This window comes from Globicephala melas, chromosome 4, assembly GCF_963455315.2.
Source record: "Globicephala melas chromosome 4, mGloMel1.2, whole genome shotgun sequence".
Classification (NCBI taxonomy): domain Eukaryota; kingdom Metazoa; phylum Chordata; class Mammalia; order Artiodactyla; family Delphinidae; genus Globicephala; species Globicephala melas.
Genome location: NC_083317.1, coordinates 8962562 through 8989953, shown reverse-complemented (window position 1 = coordinate 8989953; position 27392 = coordinate 8962562). Strand labels below are relative to the sequence as shown.

Sequence of the window (27392 nt, the reverse complement as noted above, 5' to 3'; positions counted from 1 at the left end):
TGCCTGGCTTTAAGACAAAGATCACTCTAGAAGCGACTTGTCATAACTGACCCTCCTGTTCTGAAGTCGTCTGTTGTTCTGTAATTTTCAGAAGACTGGCGTCATTGGTTTAACAGGAAGCGAACCTCATTCAAAGAGGCGTGGGGCGCACCCGAGCTTCAGGAGGGTGGTGGCGAAGAGAGAGCGCCCCTGAGCCAGTTCCCAACCGTGGACCGCGAGGCCATCTGGGCCGAGGTGGAGAAGGAGCCCGAGGTATGCCCGCCAGGCCGCGAGCCCAGCGAGGAAGACCTTGCCTGCTGCGCGGACCTGCTGGACGGGGCAGCCTGCGACACCGCGGACGACAGCGAGCGCACCGAGTCCGCGGACACGAGCCCCACGGAGAGCGAGCACACGTCCCCCTTCTCCTCCCCGTCCCACGAGCCCCAGGAGCTGAGCGGCGGCGAGCTCTGCCGCACGCCCCTCCCCGCGGCAGCCCAGGGCTCCCCAGAGCCGGCAGCCAGCCTCAAGTCCACTGTCAAGTGGAGCCTGGCGCGCGTGGACTCGGACAAGACCCAGGCTTCGGAGTCGCTGTCCAGCGACGAGGAGGCCGACGCGGAGCTCCAGGCCCTGAGCGTGGCCCGGCAGCTGAAGCAGCAGCGGGAGAGGCAGGAGGCGATCGAGGCCCTGTTTAAGCACATCCTGCTCTACCCGCAGCCCTATGACTCCCGGCGAGTGCTGTACGCCTTCTCCGTGCTCGAAGCCGTGCTCAAGACCAACCCCAAAGAGTTCATCGAGGCCATGTCCCGGACCAGCATGGACACCAGCTCCACCGCGCACCTCAACCTCGTCTCCAACCTCCTGGCTCGCCACCAGGAGGCCCTCGTCGGCCAGAGCTTCTACGGAAAGCTCCAGACCCAGTCTCCCAACGTGTGCCCTCACTCGCTGCTGATCGAGCTCCTCACCTACCTGTGCCTGAGCTTCCTGCGCAGCTACTACCCTTGTTACCTGAAGGTCTCCCACCGAGACGTCCTCGGCAACCGGGACGTGCAGGTCAAGAGCGTCGCAGTTTTGATCAGAATGATGACGCAGCTGGTCTCGGTGGCCAAGTCAGCCGAAGGGAAGAACGTGGAGTTCATCCACAGCCTGCTGCAGAGGTGCAGGGTCCAGGAGTTCGTACTGCTCTCGCTGTCCGCGTCCATGTATACAAGCCACAAGCGCTATGGACTGGCCGTGGCGGCGCGGGACCACGCCCAGCGGGAGGACAGCCTGTTCGAGGAGAATCTCATCAACCTGGGCCAGGACCAGATCTGGAGCGAGCACCCCCTGCAGATTGAGCTGCTGAAGCTGCTGCAGGCACTCATCGTCCTGGAGCACCACCTGGGGCCGGTGCACGAGGAGGCGGAACACCAGGCGGACCTGTCCCGGGAGTGGCGGCAGACCCTGAGCTTCCAGGAGGCCATCAGCTCCCTGCAGTATGTGCAGCCCCACCGGCTCACCTCGCAGGGGCTGCTGGTGTCCGCCGTGGTGAGGGGCCTGCAGCCGGCCTACGGCTACGGCATGCATCCGGCCTGGGTCAGCCTGGTCACGCACTCCTTGCCGTACTTCGGCAGGTCCCTGGGCTGGACGGTGACCCCCTTCCTCGTCCAGATTTGCAAAAACTTGGACGAGCTGGTCAAGCAGTATGAAAGCGAATCGGTGAAGCTCTCTATCAGGTACGGTGAACCCTTTGATGTGTTAACTGTTTCTTTAATGACAGCTTTAGTCACAGACAGCCGATTTCCCCTAGAAGCCACCTGGAGGATAATTTCAACCTAATCAAAGGCCTAGTTAGCATTGTCAAAAGGGGTAACCAGGAACTAAATGTTCAGCTCCTTTATTTTCAATTCCACATGACTCCCCAGGCTAGATGAGTGTTACAGGACAAGTCAGTCTCTCTTCATTAGTGTTGCAAAACAGAAAGAAAAATGAGGATCTTCACAGACATTCTAAAACACCTGGAAACATTTTTCCAAAACGACTGTATAAATGTAAAAACAGCACAAATGATGCCTGTCCTTTTTGTAACAGTAGTTCATTATGAGAGCCCCAGTTTTTTAAGATCGTGATATCTCTGTGGTTTCCGTGTTTATATGTACGATTAAAAACCTTTATGGCCTCATTCTTAAGGATTCTCAAAACCAGTTTCTCGTTTCTTCACCAAAGCATGACCTCCAAGAGGGAAAACATTTCTCCGGATTATCCACTCACTCTTTTGGAAGGTCTAACAACCATTAGTCATTTTTGTCTTTTGGAACAACCCAACCAAAACAAAAAGGTAAACCATTTCTTTCCTGAGTTCGAGACAGTTTTCATATATTGTTTTGTTTTCATTGGGGTTACGTCTGTTTCAAAGAAGAAATGTATGTATGTCATACAAACATATACGCAAACGTTAATGCAAATGAACACACATGCAAATAATGAAGTGTGTGCAAATATACGTGCAAATGTATGTATGTAAGTCATGCAAACGTGGTTTTGTTCTTGCTGGCGCTCTCTGTGGGCGACTTCAGCCCTCCACCAGTATGAGATAGAATGTCATCTTTTTTCCGGGTACTTTTTACTTGGCCTTATGGAGTTTGAAGACGTTTTAGCTGTTGGTTGCTCTACCCTATCTGGGATCAGATTGTAGAAGGCAGCTAGTGCTTTGGTTGAGTGCTTGGAAGAGTTTGTAATGAGGAGCCTCAGATGCACAGGTCTCCCTCTCTGAAAGAAGATCATGGGTTTAAATGCTCAGGGAGGCGTTTTACTTCCAGACCACACGTGGGACTTGCTCTGGAGAGTGCTACAGCCCAGACTTTATCCCACCAGCACCCTGTCCTCGTGGAAAGGGAGACGGTGCCACCGCAGACGCAGCGAGTCTCACGTGTTCGTTTTCGTTTTTAGACCGCTGCTGTGAGTGACTCTACCAATTTGAAAAATGCCAAGAATGCTATTCTGGAAGAGCTTCCTCGAATTGTTAATACCATGGCCCTTCTCTGGAATGTTCTCAGAAAGGAGGAGACTCAAAAGAGACCCATGGATCTCCTTGGAGCCACGAAGGGATCTTCTTCCGTTTACTTTAAAACCACCAAAGTGAGAGAGCTTCCTTTGTGTGTTTACGACTTCCTCTTCTTGTATTGTCCCACCAAAAAGTAAAAATGTACAGGGTTATATACATAAATAATCAAACGTAATGTGCTCAGAGAAACCCACGTTAGAAGTAAGTTGGAAGTAGAAATCTCCAGTTTGTTTATTAGAATAAGTTTCCTATTCATGGAAAGAAAAGCTTTGTGAGTAGTTTTCAGTTTATTCTTTCCCCTTGGCCCCCTTTTTTTTTTTTAAGCCAAACATAAAGTCTCTGAGGGTTCCAGGTAGGGTACCTAAAGTCCTCAACCTGTTTCTGTTAAGCATCTCTACTAAGACAGCTTAGCTCTTGCATTCTGCTTTCAGTGGTGCCTTGAACAAGTGTTGAGGTGTCTTTGAGTTCTTTATTAAACCAAAAGCTCACAACCCAGAGCATTTCTAGTTCTGTTACCGAACCAAACTTGGGTCCACTCGCCTGCACGCAGTAAAGGCAATCTACTGACACCAGGTCGTGTTAAAGGAAAGTGGGGGGTTTATTTTAAGGCGCCAGACAAGAAGTGTGGGAGCTGATGCTCAAAAAAACCTGAACTCCCCCGATGGGTTTCAGGGAAGAGTTTTTAAGGGTAAGGTGAGGGAGGGGAGTTGCAGGGTGGGTGAACAGCTCATGTACAGTTCTCTGATTGGTTGATGAGGAGATAACAGGGCCGTGTCACAGGAGTTAACATCATTAATCCTCAGGCTCCAGCGGGTCTGGGGGCTACCTGTTTATGGTCATCATGCAGTTAGCTTCTTCCATTTGGTGGGGGTTTTAGTATCTGTAAAACAACTCAGGAATATGCCTCAGACACTTATCTATGTACTTCAGGGAGGAACTAAAGATTCTGTGACTGCCATATGGCCGATTTACCATTTAAATTGTTATCACTTCTCCTCACCCCACTGCTACGTTTGTCATCATGTGTTCACATCCTTGCAATCATTCATTCCTGAGCCAGGCTTTTGTGACTCAGGGGAGGCCTGGGAGGCTAAAGCTTTTCTACAAACAAGAGGCCGGCAGAAGACATGGTGGGGAGGGTTCAGTCCCAGGAAGGCCCCCATAGGATCCTGCTCGGTTACAGTTCACTCTCTCTTGGTAGCGTCCCAGCTCAGTCTCTGGTTGCTGTGTCTGGTGGCTCAGAATTATCTGGCTGTGTCTCATTTAGCTGAGCACCCCTGGTGCCAGGTGCGGCCTCGGAGCTTACGCTGGCATCTGGCGGCCCGGGCTGAGCAGAACAGATCAGGACACGGGGAGCCAGATCACCTGGACTCAGCTCCCTGCTCAGGTGCTTCGTGGGACCCTGGGCAAGTTCATTAACCTGTCTGTGCTGTAGTTTCCTCAGTTGGAAACACGAAGCCAGGCATCCTCCAAGCACTCTTCGTTTATTGGCACATTTAGTCCTCACCTGCAAGGTGGGTACTATTATTATTCCCAGATTACAGATGAGGACATTGGGGTGTAGAGAGAGTGAGTGCTTTACCCTCAATCGTGCATCTGATAAGCAGTGATGCCGGGATGAGGGTGAGTAGGGAATGGAGCCCGCCTCTGACTTCTGTTTTCTGATCTTTCTATAGTGAGTCAGGCAGTTGCACAGGTGGCCTCCAAAATGTTCTGGCAGTTCCAGAGATACCCTCCAAGGGAAATCTGCTGTATTTCAAGCTGCCACAGGAAACTGCTTAATTTAAGCCTAAAAATTAAGCTCTAGAAAGGTTCAGAAAATCCTCAGGCACGCAGCCTGAGCCTCGGTTTCCTCCTCTGTGAAATGAGTCTGTTATTAGTAGCCTACCTCCTGGGCGGATGGAAGGATTCATTTTGGCGATGGCTAACATTTATTGAGCACTTAACTTAAGCCCTCCCTGAAGGACCCAAGGCCTTGAGCTGGGGCCCCCGTGGTTTCTCTGGAGCAGAAACCGCAGCGGGAGGGAGAGGACGTCTCCATCCCATGGCCAATTGTATCTAAGGAGATGCTAAACTAAGGCAGTGGGGACAGAGGAAGCCCAAGGTAAATTCATTCATTCCACAAACATTTGCATGTCTGCTGCTGTGTACCAGGTCCTGCTTATCCAATAGTGGATAAGATAGAGCAATTAAGTCCTTGACTGCCTGGCGGATACAGACGTTAACCATCAATTTAAAAATAATGATGAGAAGTGCTACAAAGAATGCGGGGCACTCTTACAGGCTGTGACCCCTGGTCAGGGGGTCGAGGAGGCCTTCCTGAGGCAGAGGGGCTGAGCTGAGACCCAGGAAGAGAGGATTTGCCTGGGTAGGGAGGTGTTAGCGGCTGTGAGACCCACAGGATTTATAGAGGAAGGAACATGGAGGTTTCAGGAATGGAGAAAAATCCAGGCGCAGCCGGAGGGAGGGTGATGAGTGACGTCCGGGGCCGTGCTGTGAGTTTATTTTTAGTTGGTTACATAACAAAGTTAGTTAAATGGTACATATTTCTGGAAATTGAAAAACATCCTTCCTGATGCATATTAGCCCTTCCAGGGCTCGTTGAGACAAGTGAGGCTAGGGGCTTTCCGGATGGGAACAGTGCCGACTCCACTGCTGGGTACCCCCCCCCCCCGCCCCCTTCCTCACTGTATCTGCAAGGCCTTGGGTGGCTGCCTTCGAGCCCTGCCCTGCTCACAGCTGCTTGGAGGTGGTATTCATCACCTCCCAAGGGTCTCTTCCTGCTCGGCTCCGCTAGCCATCTGTCCGTCCGCCTGGGCTGCCCGCCGTGCCTCTCGTCCAGTTCCTCCTCCCGCGGCCTGGTGCCCGGGATGCTGAGACAAAGACCCGCCCTGGCTCCCAGGGTTTACAGGTGCTGGTGGTGAAGTGCACAGTCCACCGTAGCCCTGATTCTACTCTGCTCTAACTCTTCGTTTTTCTATTTTTTAGATCATACGACAAAAAATTTTAGACTTCTTAAACCCCTTGACAGCCCATCTTGGAGTTCAGCTGACAGCAGCTGTTGCAGCGGTGTGGGGCAGGAAGAAAGTGAAACGCCACAGTAAGACAAAGGTAAAGCCAGAAATGAAAGCAGGAACTAACTTACTCTGACAAAATACCAGAGGGTCATGTGTGATCAAAAGTGACGCCAGGGCTTCCCTGGTGGCGCAATGGTTGAGGGTCCGCCTGCCGATGCAGGGAACACGGGTTCGTGTCCTGGTCCGGGAAGATCCCACATGCCGCGGAGCGGCTGGGCCCGTCAGCCATGGCCGCTGAGCCTGCGCGTCCGGAGCCTGTGCTCCGCAACAGGAGAGGCCACAACAGTGAGAGGCCCGCGTATCACAAAAAAAAAAAAAAAAAAAAAAAAAAAGTGACGCCAGAGGCCAACACGGGAGACTGGGGCAGTGGTTCCACTGTTTTATTTATTTTTTATTCTTTTATTTTTTATAATCTTTTCTTTCTTTATTTTTGGCTGCTTTGGGTCTTCGTTGCTGCACGCGGGCTTTCTCCAGTTGCGGCGAGCAGGGGCTACTCTTTGTTGCCCTGCGTGGGCTTCTCATTGCTGTGGCTTCTCATGTTGCAGAGCACAGGCTCTAGGCACGCGGGCTTCAGTAGTTGTGGCACGTGGGCTCAGTAGTTGTGGTTCACGGGCTCTAGAGCTCAGACTCAGTAGTTGTGGCACATGGGCTCAGTTGCTCCGCGGCATGTGGGATCTTCCCAGACCAGGGCTCGAACCCGTGTCCCCCTCATTGGCAGGCAGATTCTTAACCACTGTGCCACCAGGGAAGCCCAGTTCCACCGTTTTAAATGCATCATGTACTCTAGCTGTGCCAGTTACAACTAGCCGGGGTGTCGGGTGGGTAGGGAGTGGAGGCCACCCCCAACCTCTCTTTTCACATCTTTCTGTAATGAGTAGATTGTACTTCTATTTAACCTTTTTAATCTACTGTCTAATAGTGTGCTTACAAGAATGTACGTTTTAATGAAGAACACCGCCATGAACCTGCCACCCAGCTTAAGAAACAGTTCACCATCCTACCTATGAGGACCCCTGTGGGCCCTTCCCTGGTTGTAACACCACCTGATAGCTTTTTTTTTTTTTTTTTTCTTTTGCGGTACGCGGGCCTCTCACTGTTGTGGCCTCTCCCGTTGCGGAGCACAGGCTCCGGACGCGCAGGCTCAGCGGCCATGGCTCACGGGCCCAGCCGCTCCGCGGCATGTGGGATCTTCCCGGACCCGGGCACGAACCCAGGTCCCCTGCATTGGCAGGCGGACTCTCAACCACTGCGCCACCAGGGAAGCCCGTGATAGCTTTTTTTTTTTTTTTTTTTAACTAATCTTTTTAAAGACTTTCTCTTTTTAAGGCAGTTTTAGGTTCACAACAAAATGAGAGGAAGGTACAGCGAGTTCCCATATTCCCCTGTCCCCGCACGTGCATGCCCTGCTTCCCCCAGCAGCCCCCATCAGGGGGTTACACTTGTCACAGTTGCTGAACCTACACTGACACGTCCATAATTTACACTCGGCTTTTTTAATTTATTAAAGTAATGCTTGTTCATGATGGTCAAGAAAATTTAAATCATCGCATGCCTGCGCCCAGACTCCAGTGTGCATTTTGTCCATGCCTTCTCCACCGACTGGTCCATCACGAGGTCCTCCGGGAGCTTGGTTCACGTGCTTCTGCATTACCAGCACGTACTTCTTCCTTGGTCCCCTCTGTTGACCATGCAGGTTCCTACCTGGTACCTCCCTCAGAGGGTCTGCCCCACCCCCTGGACACTATCTCAGGGCCCAGCGTAGGCCCCTGTTCCCTGAGGAGATGTGAGAGGCTGGTGGCCCAGGCCACCCACCTTAGCACTTGCTGGGGCTTCCAGGCGAGAAACCTGATACTTGCAAGTGCATGTCACCACCCTACACAGACTTCTGCATTCACAACATGCCTCCCTCACCGGGACTTGCCTGCCACAGGCAGCTCGCATGAACCTGATTTACCTGTTTTTCTTGCTGTCCTCATACTTTGGGGGCTGTCTCGATATCAGCCTGTTTCCTCCCAATTAAACGTATCTGTTTCTACAATGCTTTCTCAGCTTGAACATACCAGAGAGACTGCCCATCATCAGCTACACGTTTTATTCCTTATTTGTATCAGATACTGATTAGGTTACTGTGATTAAATGCTAACCTCACTCTTCGTTCCCACCACTAGAGTCCATTACCCAGTTTTCATTTAAGTATTTCTTTAGAAGATTAAAACAAACCTCTTTTTCCAGGAGCAAGTATTATAGAGTACTTTCTGTGCCTCATTCTTATTCTTGTTTTCTCTCTGTGAGCCTTAAAGGAATGATTTTTTCCTCGGCAGATCGTCCCGGCGGCCAGCACGTCCCAGCTGACCCTTGTGGACCTGATCTGTGCGCTGAGCACCCTGCAGACTGACACGGTGCTGCACCTGGTGAAGGAAGTGGTGAAGAGGCCGCCGCAGGTCCTAGGGGACGAGGTCAGGAGCCTGGGGACCCTCAGAGGAACGCAGCACTCTCTCTAACTCCACGTCTTATAAACTGTGTTTGGGAGGGAAACAGAGGTTACGGCAGCAACTCGGAATTCGGGGGCTGCAAAACGAAGGTGTTCCTACCGGACTCTGCGGAGCTCCATGAAATGTGCTTCATGGGCTCCTGTTTTGGGGTGCAAGCCACTTGAGGTGAAGGACGGACTTCCATCCTTACATCCCACTGCAGGGTGCTCTGCCCGGTAGTGGTTCAAATCGAATAACTCTGTTAGAAAGAAGAAATGTCACTTGCCTCAAGGAACTTGCAGCTGAAAAGGCGTCAGAGTTAAACAAAGCCAGACACTAGTTAAAGGTGGAAAAGACTGATTTTATTTAGTAACTACTGCAGCAGGGGAAGGAGTTGTGCTCTGTTCCAGTTTGTGCAGAGGTGAGTGGGTAGTTTAAGCAGAGAATGAAGAGCAGGGAGGGTGAACAAGCAGGGGCTTCAGCAAAGTCAGGGGAGTGGAAAGTTACAAACAAGCAAGAAGGGGGTTGGTGGATGTAATTAGGCCATCGGGGTTTGCTGACTGTAAAGTGCAAGGTAGGTTCCTGTGCTCCCCTGGAGACTGGGAAACAGGGGCCCTATCTTTCTTGATGATGGTATTTCAGAGGGGTGGCTGCCAGGTCCTTGAGAAAGACATCCCTGGGTTGTAGGAGACACACATACATCTCACAAGGGACAGAGCAAGGATGGATAACTGTAAGCTTGTCTTAATAAATGCTCAAAGAAAGGGAGGTCAGGAACCTATCAGGAGTTGGCTAAACACACAGCAGATTCCTTCAGAAGCCTTGAGCTTTCTTTCTTAGGCAGGCATTTTAAGGGGGTTGAGGTCATCCCCGTAGGAACGTGGCCTTGAGCTGCTGGGAACCCGTTGGGACATCCCTGTTGGCACAGTGGTTAAGAATCCGCCTGCCAATGCAGGGGACACGGGTTCGAGCCCTGGTCCGGGAAGAGCTCACATGCTGTGGAGCAACTAAGCCCGTGCGCCACAACTACTGAGCCTACGTGCCACAACTACTGAAGCCCGCGTGCCTGGAGCCTGTGCTCTGCAACATGAGAAGCCACAGCAATGAGAAGCCCACGCAGGGCAACAAAGAGTAGCCCCTGCTCGCTGCAACTAGAGAGAGCCCGCATGCAATGAAGACCCCATGCAGCCAAAATTAATAATAAATAAATTAATTTTAAAAAAAAAGGCTAGGAAATTGTAAACACAGACCCTACAGTCTGACATAAGCATCTCAGGATTCGGGCTCTCCTCAGAAACGTAATTCTCAGTTTTTTCTTGCATTTTCAGTAAAATGTTTTCAGGAGGGCAGGAGAGAGCGGGGAGAGGGAGGGAGAGAAAGAGAAAGGGACTGTTGAGTAATGGGAGATATTTTAGAAGCTCTGGAATCTGATGATTAACCCTGTCATTGATTACCTCATTCATTGATTGTTAAAAAAATTGGAGTGAGAATATTGAGGAATTCCCCAAAATGGCTTGTGACCAAGGGCCAGATTCTTGTACCATTTCTTTTACTGTTGGAAAGCAAAAATATTATAGGAGGAAGAAACACTATATGATTTAAAATTCAGAAAAAAGGAGAAGAAAAAGAAGAGCGTTCAGAGGAGCCTGACTAGGTCAAGGAGAGCATCTTTGTCAACGGGCGAGTTAAAAGTCTGCATAATTTTTACAAAGGTACAAAATACACGTCAGAGGACTTGACTCATCCTGGACGTGCTGAGAAAGAAGAGATTTCATCTGGCTGCAGGGAAGGCAGTGGCCTTTGAAGGGTGACGTGATTGAACCACAAAGCTCTTACAGTTTTTCTGCCCAGTTTCGAGGGGGGGCACCTTTTCATTTATGCACAGTGACTTTGCAACAGAACAGACCGTGTGGTTTAACAGTTTCCTGCCTGAGAGATTTTTGGTTTTACCAAAGCAGACCTCTTCGTTGAAAGTGTTGGAGCTGTTTTGTTCTTAATTAATTTGATAGAAAGCAGGGATTTGTTCCAACTTTGAAATAATTGCCTTCTCTTAGGTAATTTAAAATTATACAGTTAGGAACAATTTAAGAATAATTCCCTAAGTGAAAATTAAGGGAGTGGACCAAGTGATTTTGCTAAAAAATAGTTGTAATCCAGCAGATATTTGTACGCCAGGGTTCATAACAGCATGAATCGCAATAGCCAAAAGGTAGAAACAGCCCAAGTGTCCATGGATGAATGGAGAAACAAAATGAGGTCTGTACCTGCAATGGACTGTCTATCGTTCAGCCTTAAAAAGGAATGGAATTCTGCCACATGCTGTACCGTGGATGAACCTTGACAGCATTATGCTAAGCGGAATAATAGACGGTATTATTGTATACTGTCTATACTGGACAGTATACTGTCCAAAGGACAGTATTATATGATTCCACTTATCTGGGGGACCCAGAGTAGTCAACTCCATAGAGACAGAAAGAAGAATGATGGTCACTAGGGACTGTGGGGGAGGAGGGAATGGGAGTTAATGGGGACAGAGTTTCAGTTTGGGAAGATGGAAACGTTCTGCACATGAATGGTGGTCATAGTTGCCCAACAATGTGAATATACTGGATGCCCTGTACACTTAAAAATGTTTAAAATGGTAGATTTTGTCAAGTATATTCTACCCAAATAAAAAAATTTTACAGCAGATAAAAGAAATCTTCTTTTTAGATATTAAGGTCATAACACTAAGGGTGGTGAACAAAAGCTAAACCTTGGAATCAGAGATGTGTTCAGCCGTTCTCACCCCAGAGTGGAAAAGCTGACCAAGAATACCTTTAGCAGTTTTGGCTCTGCCTGCCTTGGAGGAGAACTCCCCACTTGAAGCTCTTCCTCTGAAAGGCACGTGGCACAGGGGCACCCTCTGCAGAAATGTCCACACTGGGAAGGCCGCTCGGGGCTTCTAACCAGTCAGTTACACTCGGGGCTCTGGTCCTCTTCCTTCATTCCACGTGTTTATTGAAAATCAAGTCTGCATCGTAGTGGGGAGTCCTAAATAGTTGACACTGTTCCTGCCTACGGTCAGCCTGTATTCTCGTGGGGGAGAGAAGATAAGGCAGCCTACAGATTGACACTGTGAGGCCAGATGATGGAACTGGCCAAGCGCTTAAACAGTCAGATGTAAAATGGGCACGGGCAACTTCACGGCATCTGTCGGACGTCTGCCCCCAGTCTCCCAAATGCCTGGTAGCCTTGTTGCCTTTTACTCTTGAACGGAAATGTTAAAGTAATGGACCCTGAAGAGGGGGAGCAGGGTGGTGCAGGCGGGCAGCGGCAGCATCAGGTCCTGGGTGGGTTGGCATTTACATCTCTGAGCAGGTCTAGCTGGCGGGAGATTGCTCTTCCGCCTTGCGGGTCGGTCCCCACGGATGGGGTCACAGCTGCAGCCACGGGGGAGCTGGCCCTGCAGCAGCTTTACACACAGAGCAGGCGCTTTCAGGTTTTGTTCCTTCATGTTACCGGAGTTTCTGCAGACACCTGCAACTCCTGGGCTTAAAAAATATAAAAACCTAGATGTCGTCTGGCTGAGTGGTTTTTGGCGTTTTGAATAACAAAATTACATTTTGTGGTTAGTTTAGTTAATTGGCTCGACTTCGACAAATAGCCTTTTACAAGCAAGAAGGGAAAAAATGTGTGTCTTGAAACCTATTTCTAAGTAGTTCCAGCCATTTGGGATTTAGGGAAGTTGTCTGGGCCGTTTGAGGGAATTCCTGGAGCTAAGAATTCAAATTTGGCGTTGTCTCTCAACTGTAGCTCCCGAGGGCCAACTTTGGCCACCAACTTTGTGTTTGGGGGGAGGTTCAGTTATAATGCCAAATCTTCCCTAAATACTTGTTAAAAGCCTGGAATGGGAAGTAGGTAAACATAAAGGGAATGACTCTGGGAGTCTGATGAGAGGGGCACTAATGATTTGGGACCTCATAGGATACATTTGTTTTTGTTTCACTTGGGGGATACTTTCTATTATTATATTTGAAAGACTCTAGCTGCAAACATTTGCTTTGTTAGGATATAGAATCTGTTTCATTTCTGTATTTGAATTCTTTTTTAGCCTTATTTCCTACCAACTTGGAGTAATTAGCTTTGCTTTAATTTTCAGAAATCGCCCCTCGTGGATGTCCCTGTGTTGCAGTTTTGCTATGCTTTCATCCAAAGGTAATGCAGCCCCTCAAAGACGTTTCTCAATTATAGATGCTATTGCAATGATTATAAATAATTCCTCTGATTGTATTTCCATTTTTTCTTTTAACTGAAGTATCATTGATTTACAATGTTGTTAGTTTCAGGTGTACAGCAAAATGATTCCTATATATATATATATATATATGTACTTTTTCAGATACTTTTCCACTATAGGTTATTATAAAATATTGAATATAGTTCCTGGTGCTATTGTTTATTTTTTTAAGATTTATTTATTTTTAAATTAATTAATTAATTTTGGCTGCGTTGGGTCTTCGTTGCTGCACGCAGGCTTTCTCTAGTTGCGGTGAGCGGGGGCTACTCTTCATTGCAGCGCGCGGGCTTCAGTAGTTGTGGCTTGCGGGCTCAGTAGTTGTGGCTCGCAGGCTCTAGAGCGCAGGCTCAGTAGTTGTGGCACACGGGCTTAGTTGCTCCATGGCATGTGGGATCTTCCCAGACCAGGGCTCGAACCCGTGTCCCGTGCATTGGCAGGAGGATTCTTAACCACTGTGCCACCAGGGAAGTCCCTTATTATTTATTTATTTATTTAATTTATTTTTGGCTGTGTCGGGTCTTAGTTGCGGCACGTGGCATCTTTCGTTGGGGCGTGCGGGCTTTCTCTAGTTGTGGTGTGCAGGTTTTCTCTCTCTAGTTGTGGTTCGCAGGCTCCAGGGCACGTTGGCTCTGTAGTTGTGGTGCGAGGGTTCCAGAGCGCATGGGCTCTGTAGTTTGCGGCACACAGGCTCTCTAGTTGAGACGTGCAAGCTCAGTAGTTGCGGCGCTCAGGCTTAGTTGCCCTGCGGCCATGTGCGATCTTAGTTCCCTAACCAGGGATCGAACCCACGTTCCCTGCATTGTAAGGCGGATTCTTTACCACTGGACCACCAGGGAAGTCCCTGTTTATCTATTTAATATATAATAGTGTGTACATTTTAATCCCAAACTCCTCATTTATCCCTCCCTGCCACCCCCCCCACATTGTGTTTCTTGATTACTGGAGAGGTTTAGTTCAGAAAGTATCTGAATGGTGTCCTTATTTCCTCTCGAGGCATGGGAATACCCTGATGATTTTACTTTTTCTTTCTGCAGAGATCAAATCTGACATTTTAAAGTCTGGGTGCTATAGCTTAAATACTTACGTCAGCAAAGCTTTATGTGAGGCCTGGTAAACTTTAGAAGAACCAGTTTGCGTTAAATTGATACCAAAAAAGGAGGGGGGATTTTAAGGACCTCCTTTAGAAAAAGGAGAAGGGATTATTTTTGGTGCTGTCCTCAATGCTTTGCCATGTTTTCTGCCGGATGGCTTCTGCCATCCGGCAAAGTGGGTTTACTTTGCTGAATGTCGGCATGCAGGGGTCTCAGCTATAGGAGTCCCCCAGGTGTTTCTCCACGGGTAGGAAGGACGCTGTGCTGGGCCTCGTGCAGATCTTATGGCAGGTCCCGGGTGCGGCTCCCGGACCCCTCCATCGTGTGGGGTGTTCTCGGCTGCAGTAAGGAGGGTGAAGGGAGTGTAGCCCCGTCTCAAGGAAGCCTCAGTATTCTCATGTATCTCAGGGGGTTCGCAATAAGTGCATCTGACCACCAGCTGCAAGCTCCCCGGTTAACAGGTTCATGTTCCGTGGTTATTCCGACTCACTGTACCCTGAGGTGGCAAGAAGGGTCATGGTCCCAGGAGTCCCTGGGTCTAGGGTTGAGCTCAGACCAGCTGTTCATCCTGCACCACAAGCATCCCTGTACTTCTTTCCTGCAGGAGGTAAAGATGAGCTGGTCCCTTCTCGTGGTAACTAATGTGAATTATATCACTAGCAAGCGCCTGTTGCAGGGGCCTAAGTGATATCTGAGCCTTCCCAGCAGCTGCAGGAGCTGCGGCCTCCTTTTACAGAGGAGGCCCTGCCCAGGTCAGTCAGGAGGCAGTAAGTCAGGGACGAGGACTTGAACCTGGGGCCCTCTGGCTGCGGCCAAGCTCTGCCTTTTGTGCTGTGCAGCCTCGCTCCGTAGCCATAATCCGAGTCCTTGTTTTCCTGAGGCCTGACCTTGCCCTCTGTGACCTTCTGAAGGTTGACTCTGTGTTTCCAGCGACGTCAGAGAGGCTGAATGGTAGAGCCAGACAGGCCCAGAGATCAGACCGTCCTCTAGTTCCAGGCTTTCACGTTATAGACGAGGAAACCAGGGGCATCTGACCTGTCAGCAGGGTTGCAGGTCTCCAAACTCCAAGTTCTTGGCAGAATACCAAAATTTAGCTTGTGTGTGTTGTAATTTAAAAAAGAGCAAACAGGTCAGGTGGATATGCCATCTTCCTGTGCTTTCCAACCACCCGGATCTAAAATGTGCTTATAAGTAACATTTTGTTTTGACCTGTTCAGGGTTGGATATTTTTTCTTTCTTTCTTTTTTTTTAAATAGGCTCCCAGCAACAGCCTTGCAAGCAAACTTCCCTTCGCTGCTGGGTGTGTTAAAGGAGTCCGTGCAGTTGAATCTCGCTCCCCCTGGTTATTTTCTGCTTCTCAGGTACCGTGTCCCTGCACTCACGTCACCGTGTTTTTCTTCGGGAACATGTTTTTATTTCTGCAGCGTTCTCGGTCTGAAGCTGATTGTCTCTCAACAGCATGCTGAACGACTTTGTAACAAGAACTCCCAACCTGGAGAGCAAGAAGGATCAAAAAGATCTGCAGGTCTGTATGTGCAAGTCTGGCAGGCTGTTACTGTCCCAGGAGTATCGCCCACCTTTAGAGGCTCTCACTGGAGAGAGTAAACATTGGGCAGAACCAGATCTTAGATTTGCATTTGTTCCCGCGTCTGGTTCCCTCCGTTACTGTCTTTAGAGGACTCTGTACAATCTCCTGATGAAGGTTCTCGTGTTAGACTTGACCCGTCGACCGTGCAGTTTACAAGGCACCCTCTCGGTTCCCACTGTACACAGATGTATGCGGACTTACTCTGCGGCATGATTGGAAAAATAAGTCTATCTTTATGCACAGATTACTTTCCTTAGAACCTTCCCCCGTCTTTTTAAAGCAATATAGACCCACAGGAAATTTCAGAAACACTGAAAAACAAAGTAAAACTCACCCATAGGAGAAGGAAAATCTTCTCCTTTGAGTAGAATGCCAACTATCAATAATACATAGATGGGGCTTCCCTGGTGGCGCAGTGGTTTAGAGTCTGCCTGCCGATGCAGGGGACGTGGGTTCGTGCCCTGGTCCAGGAAGATCCCACATGCCGCGGAGCGGCTAGGCCCGTGAGCCATGGTCACTGAGCCTGCGCGTCCGGAGCCTGTGCTCCGCAATGGGAAAGGCCACAACAGTGAGAGGCCCGCGTATTGAAAAACTAAATAAATAAATATAATAATAGTAATAATACATAGAAGTGATGAAGGAGTTAGAAAAGTCACTATTTTGCAACCATTATAATCCTTGAGTGAGGAGCTTTTTGAGTCAAAGCCTTTAAACTGGGTTGTGTAGTTTATGGCTTTGGTGATATTACTGCTAATCGCTGTGATCCCTGGCGTTTGTGAAATATCTGTCCAGTTCCTGATTCTGAGGCACTAGAGTTCTGCGTAAAGCACAGTGACTCCTTTGACTCAACCGGTAGAGAAGAAAGCATCACCCAAGGGCAAGTGCTGCAGCCCAGCCCTTGGGTGGCACCTCCTGCACTCACCTGGAAGCCCTCCCCCTCCCATGGGCTGTTGCCTGCCGCAGCCCCTCCGTTTCCAGTCCATCGGCCGGACTGTAGCCACAGGCACCACCGCAGCTGGTGCGGCTCGCTCTGCTCCTGTTCGTCAGAGGGCCAGGTGGGCCTCTGCTTCCACCCCAGGATGTCCCAGCCTCCCTGACACTGACTCCTTCCTGCTGTTTCCAGGCACCCCAACTTCCTTCCCATCCATTCACTGCGCTTGAAATGGGAGCTCTTCTAAGTCCTCAACCCCTTTTCTTGATCTGCTTTTAAGAATTTATTTTATTGAAGTAGAGTTGATTTATAGTGTTAATTTCTGCTGTACAGCAGAGTGACTCAGTTATACACGTATATACATATCCTTTTTCATATTCTTTTCCATTCTGTTTATCACAGGATGTTGAATACAGCTCCCTGTGCTCTACAGCAGGTCCTTGTTGTTTATCCATCCTGTATATATACTACTTTGCATCTGCTAATCCCAAACTGCCACTCCATCCCTCCCCCACCCCACCCACCTTGGCAACCACAAGTCTGTTCTCTACGTCTGTGAGTCTGTTTCTATTTCGTAGTTAAGTTCATTTGTGTCATATTTTAGATTCCACATAGAAGTGATAGCAAATGGTATTTGTCTTTCTCTGACTTACTTCACTCAGTGTGATCATCCCCAGGTCCATCTGATTATTCTTGACCTTCCTTACCGCCATCATCCACCCCACACCTCTGCCCAGGTGCACCACGGACAGTTCCCACGGGTGCACCCCCCCTTGCCACCGGCAGGCAGACGTTCTCTTGCTTCATGCCCGAAGACAGCTGCTGGGCTCGTAGTGGAAGTCAGGACTGTTCAGTTCTCAGACGTCAGGGACGTACCGCCCCTCTTAGCTGGCAACGCTCGATGATACCCACTCAGTGTTTCTACCTCCGTCCCAGCTACTTGACCAAATCCGTTCCTCATGGAACTCCTGACACGGATGACTCCTCACTTCACCCTCGCGTCAATTTAATTTATGCAGTTTTGTTTCCTGTATTATTCAAAGATGCATTTCTAGCAAGAATCCATGGTCCTAAAGAAACTGGAAATCTAATCTGCCAAACGTGTTGTGCCGCTGTGACTTCCTGTGTCTCTGTTTTACCCAAGTTGGTCAGAGAGTAGCCTGAGCCACGAGTGTCTGTTGAGCCCTTGAAATGTGGCTTGTCTGAAGTGAATGTGCTGTAACTAAACACACAGCAGATTTCAAAGACTTCATAACAAAGAATGTGTAACCTCGCTAACAATTTTATATTGATTATATATTGATACTCTGTTGGATATATTGTGTTAAACATTATGAACTTGTTTCTTCTTTTAATGTAGCTCCTAGAAAACTTGGTATTACCTGCGTGGTTCACAGCTGCGGCTTGCATTATATTTATATCAGATGGTGCTATTTTAGGATTCTTTTCCTTAACTAACTTCCTTTCCTCTTTCTCCTGACTACTTTCAGGAAGTCACTCAAAAAATTCTAGAAGCTGTCGGGAACATTGCTGGCTCTTCCTTGGAACAAACCAGCTGGCTGAGCAGAAACCTGGAAGTGAAGGCTCAGCCTCAGATCTCTCTAGAAGAATCTGATGATGAGGAAGATTTGCACGGTAGGTGTAGAAGGGTCAAAAAGTAATGCCCAGGGCTTCCCTGGTGGCGCAGTGGTTGAGAGTCCGCCTGCCGATGCAGGGGACACGGGTTCGTGCCCCGGTCCGGGAAGATCCCACATGCCGCAGAGCAGCTGGGCCCGTCAGCCATGGCCGCTGAGCCTGCGCGTCCGGAGCCTGTGCTCCGCAACGGGAGAGGCAACAGTGAGAGGCCCGCGTACCACACACACACACAAAAAAAGTAATGCCCAATGCCAGCTAGTGGGGCTAGTTTTGCCTTAAAAGTAAACTGGCTTTACTTCTTACAACATACGTTGTATGTATACTGAACAATAGGATTCCATTGGAAGGGTCCCGAGTGGCCCACGCTACCGTGTTAAGCCCTCACTGAGCCGAGATGGGGGTCCAAGAAAGTAACTTCCCAAGATAATTTGCACAGACTCAGTGATAGAAATCTGTGTGGGATAAAGAACAGGAGAATGTATGTTTTTCTTTTTGTGGAGCCGTGGAAAGAAAACTTAGTAAACCAGCTCACTATCGTCAGGCAGTTGATGTTGTATTTCATTTCTGGCCAACACACCCCTGCCTCTCGATGACCCTTGTGTTTGGTCATTGCCTGAGTGGTGAAGATTTTATCACGGAGGCCGCACAGAGTAGGCACAGCCCAGCCTTGTCGTTAGTTACAGCTTCCTGGGAAAATGGTCTGGAGACTCTCAAAGGAGACTCATCTGTTTACTCGGAGGACCACTGATCAGCCAGATACTCCTGAGGAGTCTGAATTAAATGCAACAGGGTAGATTGTCGATTGCCGGTGCCCTAGAGACCGCCGGACGAATGTATCATCAAGCACATCTCAGGTTACTAGACCTGCTGCAGTGAGGGAGAAGCTTGGCTGGGTCATGGGGGTGTCTCAGCTCTAGGGGAGGTTTGGGGAGGACATTTATAAGGTTGTAGGGCCTTGGCTGAGTTGTTTGTGGCAGATCTTTCCAGGTGGGGCCTGGGGCAGAGTCAGTAATAAGATACCTTTGCATTGGTGGGCGCAGCACTAGGCGAGGGTCCAGAAGTGGATGTTGACGAGATGCTGCTCGTTTTGATAAGTGAGCCACTTCAGTTGGTTGAGTTTTTCTTTCAGAATTAGGCATATCCTAGAGCAAGTAATTATTTTTGCAAGCTCTCAGTATTATTTAACACAGACAGGAAAGTATGCCCAGTCCCAGTGTCGCTCAACACTGGAAAAGAAAATCAGTTTGGTCTCAGTTTTTTTTTTTTTTTTTTTTTTCTGGTATGTGGGCCTCTCACTGTTGTGGCCTCTCCCGTTGTGGAGCACAGGCTCCGGATGCGCAGGCCCAGCGGCCATGGCTCACGGGCTCAGCCACTCCACGGCATGTGGGGTCTTCCCAGACCGGGGCACGAACCCACGTCCCCTGCATTGGCAGGCGGACTCTCAACCACTGCGCCACCAGGGAAGCCCTGGTCTCAGTTTTATTAACACGAGCAAAAAAACTACATCTAAGTTCTCAGTCGGAACTACATAGCGCAGTGCCCACCACAAGGTCAGTGTTCAAAAGCTGCTAGTTCTGTCATACTTTATGACCTCAGTCATTATTGTTAGCGGTAGTTATATCAGCAGAAGCAAAGCTGAATTTGTGGTTTTTAATATACAAAGGAAGGTGTGTCAAGAAGTCTGGGCTCTTTTCTCTTGCAAGTAAACGAAACCCACTTCAGGCGTGTAGAAACAGAGCAGCACAAAACTTTCTGGCCCATGTACAGGAAAAGCCCAAGCGTCTACATCTGGTTTTAGTCAGAGCGGGAGCTAGGTGTTCAGATGAAGTTCATCAAGTCTCACGCAAAGATTCCGGTTGGCTTTTCTGGGCCTGTGGCTGACCCAGAGGAGGAGAGGAAAGGCTGGTGCGCTGGAGCTCCGAGAAACGGGCTCCCACCCAAGAGAGGCTTCTCTTGCAGGAGGAGGAAGGATGGTGTTAGACAGACAGGCCGTAGTACCCCCTCCATTACTTCTGCCATATTTGTTTGACAGCTAGTTTTGTGGTTTACATAAGAAAATAATTATACTTTACTCTGTAATGAAGATCCTATAACTAGTATGCTGTCATTTACTAATGTAAACCAACAATTATGCTTTCTCAGGCTGCGGTTATGATTATAGTTGTGGTTCTAGGGAAAGAGAGCTCGTGCAACTCCTTGCCTCATCTGCCCTCAGTTATTCCCGATATAGGGATTAAACTGCTTCTCCACCACCAGTGCAGCTGAGCCTGGCTTTTGTGCAGTAATTAAATTTAACCTCAAGACAGTACTGTAGTAAAATGATTACCTGATTTTTATTTTAAAAAAGAAAGCAATAAATAAATAAAATGAAGAAAGAAAGCATAGAATTCCAAAGCTGGAGGTGATTTGGGGGCTTCTCAATAAGTCTTAATTAGCAAATTATAGAGTACCAAAAGACTCTTTGGATCATACACTATGCTTTGTTTCAGTCTTGAACAAACTAAGTATGCATACTGGCCGTCTAAATCATGAAACAGAATGAGGCCTCAAATGATGTGTTTCTCCACTTAGAGTTCTTCTGTGTGCAGTGCACGTGCAGGGTCCTTCCTGTATGTTTGCGTCTGGCGTGTGCCATGCACTGTGTTCTAGATGCTGGTGATGCAGCAGGAAACAAAATGAGCAGGGCCTCTGCTCTCGTGGGGCGGGGGGATGCGGAAGGTGATGGTCCAAAGTAAATTAACAAAGGTATCTTTCAACTCCTCTGGAAATACAAAGTTACTCCAAAATGAAAGTGTTTTTTTTTTTAATGGGAGTGGGGCTGGGGGCCCCTTCAGATGTTGCAGAACATGTCCCCAAGGAAGTGTCAGTTGTGCTGAGAAATACAACGTAAGGGGGCAGCCATGCAAAGATCCGGGAAGGCGCTGCCCAGAGGGGATGGCGAGTCCTTGAGGTGGGAGTGGGCCAGGCCCAGGAAACCTGAAGATCAGCTTGGCTGGAGCCTAATGTGTGGTCATGCAAGGTCAGGGCGAGAGCGGGGGTGGAAGGTGTCCGGCTTGATGCAGAGCACACTTAAGAGCTTGGCCATCAGCCCACTTGCTGTGGGAAACCATTAAACTGTTTGGAGCAGTGACAGGCTCTTATTGAGTTTTCAGAAAACATCAGTTTGGCTGCCGGGAGCGATGTGGGCTGCAGCAACCGAGAACAGAAACTGGGAGTTCAGTTAAAAGCATCTCATGGTGCTTTGGGCAGGAGAAGATTCTGGCTTAGAGGCATGGGCTCTAGAGAAAGGTGGACTGGTGTGAGTGCAGCATCAACAGAACTTGCCGATGGATTGGAAATGGTAGTTTAAAGAAAAAAAAGGCAAACAAGGATGACTTTGGGGTTTTTGTTGTTTGGTTTTTTGTTTTATTTATTTTTGGCCACGTTGGGTCTTCATTGCTGAACATGGGCTTTCTCTAGTTGCGGGCGAGTGGGGGCTACTCTTTGTTGCGGTGCGCGGGCTTCTCATTGCGGTGGCTTCTCCTGTTGTGGAGCACGGGTTCTGGGTGCACGGGCTTCAGTAGTTGTGGCTCGCGGTCTCAGTAGTTGTGGTTCGCGGGCTCTAGGGCGCAGGCTCAGTAGTTGTGGCGCACGGGCTTAGTTGCTCCATGGCACGTGGGATCTTCCCGGACCAGGGCTCGAGCCCTGCGTTGGCAGGTGGATTCTTTTTTTTTTTTTTTTTTTTTTTTAACGGTACGTGGGCCTCTCACTGTTGTGGCCTCTCCCATTGCAGAGCACAGGAAACACTCTCTGGAGTGTTTCCGGAAACACTGTGCTTCTGGAAACACTCTCTTCTCATAGTTTCCACGACTCCATGTTCTCTTGGTTTTTCCTCCTACGCTGCTGACCTTTTCTGATTCCTTCCCAGACATCTCAAATGTAACACATGCAAACCCAAGCTCCATCTCCCTCTCCAGAATGTTCTTGCTTCAGACTTTTCCACCTCAATCAATTGTTTAAACCAAAAACCAAAGTCATGGGACTTCCTCGGTGGCGCAGTGGTTAAGAATCCGCCTGCCAGGGCTTCCCTGGTGGCACAGTGGTTGAGAGTCCGCCCGCCGATGCAGGGGACACGGGTTCATGACCCGGTCCGGGAAGATCCCACATGCCGCGGAGCGGCTGGGCCCGTGAGCCATGGCCGCTGAGCCTGCGCGTCCGGAGCCTGTGCTCCACAACGGGAGAGGCCACAACAGTGAGAGGCCCGCATACCGCAAAAAAAAAAAACAAAACAAAACCGGAGACAAGGCAGAGAACACGGATATAAATGTTCCAGGTTAATAACACATAGGGGCCAAACTGAGGGCGTTTCTGTTTGTTTACATTAATTTTCTAAATGAAACATGAGATGAGGTTACCAGCTGAGGAGGGACAGGTATCGATGGTTATGGAGGGAGGAGGTGAAAGAACTATGTTGGAGACTGGGAAAGCCAGCACAGCGCTGAGGGACGTGGGGGAGGGTTATCTAGTAGCATCAGGTCATTTCTGAGTTGCACAGTCATGAAGTAAAGTGAGATCTGTTTCAGAGTAGTCTGGTTTTCTCCAGAGCATTTAGCTGCATGGAACTGCATAGGCAATCATTGGGTTTAGCCAACTTCGCATTTTTCTAGGTGAGTGCTTCAGAGGGAGAGAGAAGCAAAAAAGTGAAGGATGTTTGCAAGGTGGACGATAGACCACGGGTGTGGGTGGGGAGATAGAGAAGTGAAGACCTGGGGGGATTGATAGGTAGTGAAGGACGTGAACTCAGGGCGTTGGAGGCTTGTGCAAGGTTTCAGGAAATTGTCAGAGCAGCATTCCAGGAGTAAGTGAGCAGGAAAGGTAAGATGTGGTCACTGTAGGGTGCTGCAAATGGAGACTTTGGAAATTCATGAGGTCAAGGGTATGATGGTGACAGTGGCTGGCTGAGCTGGAACAAAATAAAAGCTTGCTGGAAAAGAAAAGACTAAGGGGCTCGGAGGCCAGGATGTTAGAGGGGTCATCCAGGGGGATGTTGAAGCTCCAAACATGGTGATGAGAATAGAAGCAGGGAGGAAGACAGTGAGTTGGTGCTGATTTATTTGATCAAAATACCCAGATTCTTAGTTGCTGAAGTTGAACATGTTAGCAGAGAAGAATACGTAACATGTACGTACGTACAGAGTCAGTGTGAAAGGCGGGAGCTCATGACTCAAGTTCATCTGATGCTTTGGGGGCATAAATGGTGACCTATTGTCCTGATTAAAACACACATGCCTCTTTCAGCAGATGCTGCTGCCCCCGCGTCAGCAATGGTGCCTGCGTCTGCCCCTTCGGTGTACAGCGTGCAAGCCCTCTCCCTCCTGGCAGAGGTACATATGCATCTGGCTTGTCATCCCCCCACAGAAGTGAGGCTTTGTGAGGGCGTTCATTCTCAGGGGCCAGGGCGCACGGGCTGCACCGTCCCGGGTGAGTTCATAAGCCAGAATTGGCCTCACGCTGCCCCGTGGAGTTGTCTCGTTAGGCTGTGTATACCCCGGGGACTGAATTTTGTATTGCCGCCTGCTTTAGGAGATTTCTGTTTTCTGGTGGTCCTGTTCTTCTAGGTTCTGGCATCCCTCCTGGACATGGTTTATCGAAGTGATGAGAAGGAGAGAGCGGTGCCGTTGATCTCACGTTTGCTTTACTATGTTTTTCCTTACTTACGCAATCACAGGTAACGCCACCTTCTCCATTGTACCCCACCCACGTGTGGAAAGGTAGCTTATGGGAAATGTGTCCAGCGGGGTTCCTTGCACCATCTCTGACCTTGGCCCTTTCCCCTTCCCACCCCTTTCAGTGCCTACAATGCCCCCAGCTTCCGGGCTGGCGCCCAGCTGCTGAGCTCTCTAAGCGGTTATGCCTACACGAAACGAGCCTGGAAAAAAGAAGTCCTGGAATTATTCTTGGACCCGGCCTTCTTCCAGATGGACACTTCTTGTGTGCAGTAAGAAATGCTGTCCTGATAAAAAAAAAAACGTGCCCTGAATCTTCAAGTGGAAAAGTGTTTGGGTTTCTGTAATTAATTCTCATTCCTGAAATGGAAGCACAGCTAGCATCAACCCAAATCATAGGACACCACTCACGGGTTAACTGTGTATTTCTGGGAACAGAATTAAGTCTTCTCAAAACTACAAAGGTGGCTTTTTTTAATCAGGAGAAGAATTTCAAGTAAGAGAGCACATTTTTCCTAAAGAGCATTGCATGGGGTTCCAGTGGTACTTGGTCTAGTACTGCTTTATCTTGTAATCACAAAATGCTTGACCAGCATTAAGATGACGGGACTCCATGGTGACACTAAGGTGTCCTTATCCCACTTCTCGGCTCACACTCCCCGATTCCTCACTGAGACCTTGAGGCTGGCCAGGCTCTGCGCGGGCAGCGGAGATCCATGGAATCCCAGGCACAGGATGAACTAGCTGTGCCTTTTTCTTGGAGGTCAACAGAACCACCCGTAACTCTGCCCCTGGCTTGACTGAACAGGTCTTCATTAATGGCAGGGGGAGACGGTGGAGACTGGTCAGCTTCTTTATGTGGGCTGAGGGTTTGCCCAGCCACCACCAGCGGCCATGGCTGTAATCCTGTTGCACTGTGGGGAACCCGTTGAGAACAAGTGGTGTTTGTCTTCACAACCCCCATTCTTTCCATTAACACAAGTGTATGGACATCATCTGTGTGAACACATTTAAGGGCAACCTTTGTGAAAGCCAAGGTACCTTGACAATTTGTATTTTCTTTTATTGTGAGCTGGGAATTATTCATTATTCCCCATGTTATTCATTCCCTATGTTAAGGTTATAAATGAAAAGCTTTCGCTTAACGTTTCCTTATATAAAAACTATTCATCCCTTTCACTAACTTTTCAGAAAGCAGTTTTTAATAGATCTTAAAGGGACATGTTCTTTTCTTGATGCTTTTAATCAGACTGTCACCCTTTGCATATTTAATTAATTTTGCTTTTTTTAATATCCAGTTGGAAATCCATTATTGACCATCTTCTGACTCATGAGAAAACAATGTTTAAAGATTTAATGAGTAAGTTCTTCTGTTATGTGCACGTAAGTCACACTTTAAAGGACCGATTCCTTTTGGTCATAACCAGCTTTTATCACGTATTTCAGAGCCCAGCTCAAACCTTTTTTAGTGCCATTTCGGCCACAGAGTGTAATGTGATGTGCAGAATATGTCGGGACTACGTCAGTGAGCCTTCCCATTTCCAGTCTATTGACACGAACGCCTTCAACTACCTTTTTTGCAGTTTTATAGCGGAGAAAATACTTTTGAAAGTAATGATAAGTTGACCACAATTGGTTAGGAGTGCTTTCCTGTACCTCATATCCTCTTCAAATACCCCATCACTCAGTATCATGAAAGAAATAAGAACTTTTATAAATGTAAATACTTGAGTAACAACTGCATGCCCTTAATCAAGATCATGATCTTTCACCAGGGAAGATAGGAATAGTAGGAATTTCTCATCACTTACCTCTCATTGTAGTGTTCTCACTAAATGGAACTTATTTGCTCTATTTATTCCAGCCATGCAGAGCAGTTCTTTAAAACTGTTCTCAAGTTTTGAGCAGAAAGCCATGCTGCTAAAGCGCCAGGCTTTTGCTGTCTTAAGTGGAGAACTTGATCAGTACCACCTTTACCTTCCTCTGATCCAAGGTAAGAAGTCCTGCCCTCCCCCAGCCCACCCCCGCCAAAAGAGACAGGCCCAGAGTGGCCGACATGGCTGGAAACCAGAGGGGCCCAGGGCAGGTGTTGGTGGAATGGTCAGACGTTAAATGAGTACTCAGCAGAGGTGATTGTAGAAGAACTTTGGAAATATATCGGTAAATCTGAAACTTTATTTTAAAAATCAGTTATTATGGGACGTTCCTGCTGGTGCAGTGGTTAAGAATCCACCTGCCAATGTAGGGGCCACAGGTTCGAGCCCTGGTCCAGGAAGATCCCACATGCCGCGGAGCAACTAAGCCCGTGCGCTACAACTATTGAGCCTGTGTTCTGGAGCCTGTGAGCCACAACTACTGAGCCCACGTGCCACAGCTACTGAAGCCCGCGTGCCTAGAGCCCGTGCTCCACAACAAGAGAAGCCACCGCAATGAGAAGGCCGCACACCGCAATGAAGAGTAGCCCCCGCTCGCCACAACTAGAGAAAGCCCGTGCACAGCAACGAAGACCCAACACAGCTGAAAATAACATAGAAATAAATAAATTTATTTTTTTTGAAAAGGCAAGACAAAAATCAATTATTATAATGCTATTAGTTTTTAAAATTTTTTAAGATATTTATTTTGGGCTGTGTTGGGTCTTTGTTGCTGTGCACAAGCTTTTCACTAGTTGCGGCGAGCAGGGGCTACTCTTCGTTGTGGTGCACGGGCTTCTCATTGCGGTGGCTTCTCTTGTTGCAGAGCATGGGCTCTAGGCATGGGGGCTTCAATAGTTGTGGCTCGCGGGGTCTAGAGTGCAGGCTCAGTAGTTGTCGCACACGGGCTTAGTTGCTCCATGGCATGTGGGATCCTCCCAGACCAGGGCTTGAACCTGTGTCCCCTGCATTGGCAGGTGGATTCTTAACCACTGCGCCACCAGGAAGTCCTATAATGCTATTAGTTTTTATTAGGTTGTTTTTTAAAGTCTGGCTGTGCTTCTTCAGCACTGTCTCCTGCTGGATCCCTCCTGCAGTGCAGATACTAAGTGAGGCCAGTGACAGAGCAAGATTTTGGAGAAGTACCTGATTTTTCTGTAGCAGTCTTTTCTCTTCTTCATACTCGCGGTATTCTTTGTCTGCTTCAAAAGTGAATGATTGTGGATATTATACATGGTTTTAAAGGTTTTTCCCCCTCCTCATAAAATGTTGAGTTGGCGAAGTGAGCATTCTGTTTTAATTCATCCTCCTCCAAGATACAAAAGAACTCTCAAACAGGAATGTGTTTTCCTTAAGACACGTAGCCTAAATGGAATATAATAAAATAAACAAGCTTTCAAGAATTGTATTAAATATCATGAAGGCTAGTATAACAAACAATTTTACAAATATTAGAATTACGGTGTAAATCCTTTTGGGGTGCTCAGACTTATTAAAGTATAATTTACATACAGTTCTGGCTATACAGTTCTATGAATTTTGATAAACACATGTAGTCACGTAACCACCACGGCAGTCAAGATTCAGAACATTTCCATCACCCCAGAAAGTTCACTCGTGCCCCTCAGAAGGCATCTCCTGCCCTTACCCCCTGACCCTATCAACCACTGAATCTTCTTT

General features: G+C 48.4%; 1 protein-coding gene across 7 annotated transcripts in view; it reads left to right on the top strand.

The window, feature by feature from the left end:
* The window catches only part of DOP1B (DOP1 leucine zipper like protein B), a 109965-nt gene that overhangs the window by 68660 nt on the left and 13913 nt on the right, over positions 1-27392 (top strand). For 4 of the 7 annotated variants that reach the window (XR_009563659.1, XR_009563658.1, XM_030880855.2 and 1 more), the window contains exons 19-32: positions 92-1691; positions 2182-2293; positions 2905-3093; positions 6008-6130; positions 8418-8552; positions 12712-12767; positions 15197-15301; positions 15399-15465; positions 17950-18094; positions 23372-23457; positions 23692-23801; positions 23925-24071; positions 25098-25159; positions 25664-25792. Coding sequence is in view for 3 of the 7 variants with exons in the window: in XM_030880855.2 (XP_030736715.2) it covers positions 92-1691; positions 2182-2293; positions 2905-3093; positions 6008-6130; positions 8418-8552; positions 12712-12767; positions 15197-15301; positions 15399-15465; positions 17950-18094; positions 23372-23457; positions 23692-23801; positions 23925-24071; positions 25098-25159; positions 25664-25792 (3066 nt within the window). In the remaining 4 variants the exon portion in view is untranslated. Of the gene's footprint in view, positions 1-91; positions 1692-2181; positions 2294-2904; positions 3094-6007; positions 6131-8417; positions 8553-12711; positions 12768-15196; positions 15302-15398; positions 15466-17949; positions 18095-23371; positions 23458-23691; positions 23802-23924; positions 24072-25097; positions 25160-25663; positions 25793-27392 lie in introns of those variants that run through there. The other 3 variants (XM_030880857.2, XR_009563661.1, XR_009563660.1) reach the window with 3 other exon arrangements.